The following is a 2,703-nucleotide window of genomic DNA, read 5'->3' on the forward strand; positions in this document are numbered from 1 at the left end:
AGCCCCCATCTGTTGCATAGTCTCTTCATCTCATACTAAATCAATAGATGAATAGAATATACTTAAGGTGGAAACATACTGCCCTCACGTTACGTGACCTAATGTGTGTCATGTCCAGTCTCACCTCACATGATATCATGCGTCGAAGCACTCTGGTATCACGCCCAATCTCCCAACCATCAGTTGACAAATTCTGAAACGTGCGGTACGCTTACTCACCCAAAGGAGCCAATCATAGATCAAACCTCAACTCACGTCACGCCGAGATGTGGTCTGTGCAGACTTTGTATCACGTAACGTGATATCACCGTGCGCCCCACAGCGTGAGCTTGAGAGAGTGAGGTACCGTCAGTTATCTATTGGGAACTAGTGCATTTGACAGTTGACACAACGTGATACTGGCGCTGGCATTTATTTTTGTTTGACACTTTGGTGTTATCTGATTATTCTGATTTCATTCAACATTTTGGCAGACCCTCTTACCTCTGTATATCTCGCCAGGATATAGTTATCCGGCTGTTTGTCCTGACACAGGGTCTCATTGAGTGGCTGAGGATCCAGAAAGGACTGGTCCGGATTTTTAGGGTCCGGATGGCAACAGGACAGAGGTACGAGGAGATTAGGTGCTGCTAGTTCTCGTAGTCGCCACCAGGAGGTCATGAAGTCTTTTCCACTGTTGATACCACAACATTCGAACTGAAATCAAACATTAAATCAATCACCTCAATACTAGTAGCTCTGTGGACGGTAGACCTCATTCAGAAGAAGAGCCCTTTTACACCCCCGAAAGGACCGAATTTCATCAAAATCGAACCAATCGTTCCACAGTTTTTCGTGAATCAAACAACCAGACTAACCTATTTAAGAATAATCTTCGTTGAAACTTCGAATTTTCGTTCGTGATTTGGTCCAAGTTTGTGATTCGTTCGTAATTTATAGGTTGTGTAAGGTCCAATTTATCAAAAGAAAGGTTTACAACTTTACAAGAATGCTATCAAATCAGTGATATTTGTTGAATATATTGAACCGACAAATGAACTTGTGATTTATGTATGAAGCAATAGCACACGATTTCGAAAATCTTGTCACTTGTCCTGTTTAGAATCTTTGGCCAGCCACTGACTACCAGGTAGACCTGATGACAGGTACACCTGATCATAGTGTGTGTGTGCTCATCAGGTATCAGGTAGACCTGACAGACGGACCTTTTCAGCCATACGTGATCACTGATCAGGTGTACCTGATAGTGAGTGGCTGGCCTTACCTTAGTTTGAGCCAGATCAATAGCGGCTGTATATTGTTCTCGCCCCGGTACACCATAGTTTCTCTGCCACTGATCTGTTACGTCTTCATTCTCCATTTTGAGCCCCATATACTCCGGACATATAGCTGTCAATATTCCGAATACACTCTCAGCTAGTAGAACCACTAGTAGTATGAACAGATACTGGGGGGATAAGAGAAACGATAAATTTATTACCGCAAGAGATTTGGGTCTTTTTGAAGAGGTTTTGATACATATTTCATATTTCTGGACATGGTCTTCACTTGATTGGAGTGGATCACGGACTGTCCCCTATCTAATAGACGTTAATAAACAAGACTACAGATGAAAGGACAGACGAGTTGATATATTGATAGCGGGAATTGTAACAACTGAGGTCTTATCATCCCGAAAGCGAAGAGAGAAGCAGGACAGGACTGAAGAAAGCTTGCCGTTCCGAACGAACTTTATCTGTTTGGCCAAATATGTTAGGACCGAACCTTATTTGGCCCACGGCGCTGTGTTAAAGTTGAATCTGGGTGGAAAAAAGGACTTTTCGAGGGAAGTCTGGAGTAGACTACCTGAAAACGGCTACTTTCTCTGTGGCACTATTTCTTAGTAGCGCCTGTCAAACTGTTTTGACCTGGCGGGGCGGAGAGCTACCGCGCTCCTGAATCCGGATTAACTTACCAGGGCCACAAGACAGGAGTTCTCCACCTGGACAGCATAGCAGCCAAACACAGACAGGGCCAGCACTAGGAGGCCTATAATCATGAGGGCCAGGGCTACGTAATAAAACAGTGGCTGATGGAGGGGGACTGCATTGTAGACGAGACGGGAGAGGAGAACTCTCTCAGTGTCGGAGAGAAGGTAGGCACCCCCTAGCACTAGACAGACGCCGCACATCTGGGAGGGATCGAATGAGGAATGAGTGGTGTGGGCACGAGAGAGTTAACCCCCTGGTTTAGATCGATTTTTTTTTTTTAAAAAATTATGTATAATTATTTTAAGTCTAGACTTTAAAGGTGTGTCCACACATAGTCGACCGGCCGTCAACGACAAGGAAAATCTTATCTTTGTTGTCGAGGCAGTGTGGACATGTCAGTCGACATCGATCGATGGCCGGTCGACTATGTGTGGACACACCTTTACATTTAAAAGTGTGCATCTCACAGCCTACCTCGTTGGTGTTTGTGTAATGGCCAAGACGTGCGCCTGATAATCAGGAGTACGTGGGTCCTAATCCTGCCGAGAGCGGTATGGAATTTTATCCTCAATATAGTTAGGTATGTAGTTTGAGAATTTTACCACAGTTTTTAGTCCGTCCTTCCTTTATTATTACTAGATAATAATAAAAGGTATAGTGGACGGACTATTGTATTCGCTTCGGTGTCTGTCTGTCCCTGCTTGTTATAATAATAGTGCTTATTTATACTGCT

At 44.1% G+C, this 2,703-nt stretch overlaps 1 protein-coding gene across 1 annotated transcript; it reads right to left on the minus strand.

Annotated features, from left to right (window-relative positions):
- Window positions 1–404: 404 nt before the first annotated feature.
- On the minus strand, window positions 405–2,209 carry LOC113472813 (tetraspanin-11-like). The gene is made up of 3 exons (XM_026832599.1): window positions 1,955–2,209; window positions 1,265–1,447; window positions 405–696 (listed from the first exon to the last, which is right to left on the minus strand). Exons 1-3 carry the CDS (start codon window positions 2,168–2,170, stop codon window positions 436–438), a joined length of 660 nt encoding a protein of 219 aa, XP_026688400.1. The 5' UTR covers window positions 2,171–2,209; the 3' UTR covers window positions 405–435.
- Between the last annotated feature and the right edge of the window lie 494 nt (window positions 2,210–2,703).

The sequence above is a fragment of the Diaphorina citri genome, unplaced genomic scaffold, assembly GCF_000475195.1.
Source record: "Diaphorina citri unplaced genomic scaffold, Diaci psyllid genome assembly version 1.1 scaffold8779, whole genome shotgun sequence".
NCBI lineage: Eukaryota > Metazoa > Arthropoda > Insecta > Hemiptera > Psyllidae > Diaphorina > Diaphorina citri.

What these genes read in the sequence shown, in the direction of transcription:
- LOC113472813 (XM_026832599.1), bottom strand. Translation starts at nt 2,170, where the DNA reads ATGTGCGGCGTCTGTCTAGTGCTAGGGGGTGCCTACCTTCTCTCCGAC. An exon ending in ACTCCTGTCTTGTGGCCCTG is followed by an intron (nt 1,448 to 1,954) that starts GTAAGTTAATCC and finishes TTATCCCCCCAG; the next exon opens with TATCTGTTCATACTACTAGT. An exon ending in TTGATCTGGCTCAAACTAAG is followed by an intron (nt 697 to 1,264) that starts GTAAGGCCAGCC and finishes GTTTGATTTCAG; the next exon opens with TTCGAATGTTGTGGTATCAA.